General features: G+C 38.0%; 1 protein-coding gene across 1 annotated transcript; it reads left to right on the forward strand.

Annotated features, from left to right (window-relative positions):
* The first annotated feature begins 584 nt into the window (after positions 1-584).
* On the forward strand, positions 585-1,340 carry LOC137254373 (uncharacterized). The gene is made up of 2 exons (XM_067792010.1): positions 585-673; positions 741-1,340. The coding sequence occupies exons 1-2, from the start codon at positions 650-652 to the stop codon at positions 1,338-1,340; spliced, it is 624 nt and encodes a 207-aa protein (XP_067648111.1). The 5' UTR covers positions 585-649.
* Positions 1,341-1,717: the final 377 nt, after the last annotated feature.

Consider the following 1,717-nt stretch of genomic DNA (forward strand, 5'->3'; position numbering starts at 1 on the left):
AGGGTTACCCTCGGTTCATTTTTTTACATGGTTATTTTCCCTTATGTTGTCACCATAGTTCTCAACTGAGTATGTAATGTTCGGTTACACCCGAACTTAACCTTCCTTACTTGTTTTTTTTTTTTTTTTTTTTGAAAAACGGTAATTCGTTAATATCTCAAAAACGTTGCCATAGAGTTAAAAATAACCCTCGTTTTCGGAATCAGGGTGTGATTTTGCATAAGAATTTCATAATGGCGTCTCTGGTGCAGAAAAAAAGTTGGAATTTGTGATCCAGTGTAATCGTACGCATAAGACACGATTATTTGAGGAGTTTACTTACCACCGGAAAATAAAAGTGAGGAAGATAGTATTTACGAAATACTTTTTCAGTTTGTTTGTCTTGCAGGAATAAAAGAGTTTTGTGCGTGATTACAAGACACGATAAGTTTGTTCAAAAATGCACGTGCACTAAAATAGCTTAAAATATGCTATACACATGTCATATTTAAATAAAAGGGAGTATAAAGTATTACGCTCACTCGCTGTCGTAGTTCAACTATAAATTCGATTTCGAAAAGTTAAGGACAAACATTCAATTAAACGTCGCTACAAAGTCAACAACTTATTTTCAGTTAATGACTAAAAAAAAAAATCACTAAAAAGAAAAATGTTAAAATTATTTGAAATCGTTGTACGTAAAATGGTTAAAAGAAAATAATTTTTCTATTTTAAAATATTTGTTTAATAATAAATTTCAGTTAGTTGCGCACATTATCAAAACCATGCATCTCTATCAATGGTCAGCCACTGCCAGTTACTTGAGCTTGCCCAATGCCTACAATTCACCAACGAATGGCCTGACTTACGCCGCACCACTACTCTGTGACTCGCCGCCATTGGAAAGCTATGGCGCTGCCACCCTTAATCACCCGCCTCTGTTATTCTCATCATATCCTCTTAGCTATTCATCAGCGCCACACTTCAACTATGCAGCTTCTGCGCCTCCTACGTTTGTTAAGTATGCTAGTGAGCCGCGTGTTAAAGTGACTCATGGTGCACCTGTATCAACAACATATACCACGGGTGTGGGTTTTGCAGCACCACCTTCAGTGCAAAGTTATTCACCACCAGTAGGATTACTGCCGCAATTTGTACCACTTCAAGCAACCTTTGCGGCGCCAGCTTCCAGCTATGCTGCTGGAGTGGCATATTCTTCTCCCCCAAATTTCTTCAGTACTTCAAAATATGGTGTTGCAAACTTTTTGTCACCATCGGTGAAGAGATTCCGTACTCCTTTGCCAGTCGATACATATTCATACGCACAGGGGACCCCGAATGGTGTGTGGCAAGCGTGGTAAATTATATTTTAACCAATATCAATAGTCATGTTATTTATGCAATATTTGTAAGAATTAAAGTTTTGTGAATTACATTACGCGAATGATGTCTACTGCTGTCGTGAGGATATAGCCAATCGCTGGATGCTCTTTCTCAGGGTGCTCCATTCGATCATAATCGAATAGCTTTGATTGGTAATCGGCGTGGATCTCGCAACACCAACTCTGGCTTTGAAGACAAAGTTGAACATATACCATGACCATTATTGGAAGGGTATTAATATGTGCTTGACCTTTCAGTGTATTACTGTTTGTCGCGCTTTTACTATATTTAAAAACGCATTGAAGCTTTTTATTACATACCACGAAGGAATTTAGAGTCAATCCACCTACATGGG

This window comes from Eurosta solidaginis, chromosome 5 (assembly GCF_040869045.1).
Source record: "Eurosta solidaginis isolate ZX-2024a chromosome 5, ASM4086904v1, whole genome shotgun sequence".
Taxonomy (NCBI): domain Eukaryota; kingdom Metazoa; phylum Arthropoda; class Insecta; order Diptera; family Tephritidae; genus Eurosta; species Eurosta solidaginis.

What these genes read in the sequence shown, in the direction of transcription:
- LOC137254373 (XM_067792010.1), top strand. Translation starts at nt 650, where the DNA reads ATGTTAAAATTATTTGAAATCGTT. An exon ending in TAAAATTATTTGAAATCGTT is followed by an intron (nt 674 to 740) that starts GTACGTAAAATG and finishes AATAAATTTCAG; the next exon opens with TTAGTTGCGCACATTATCAA.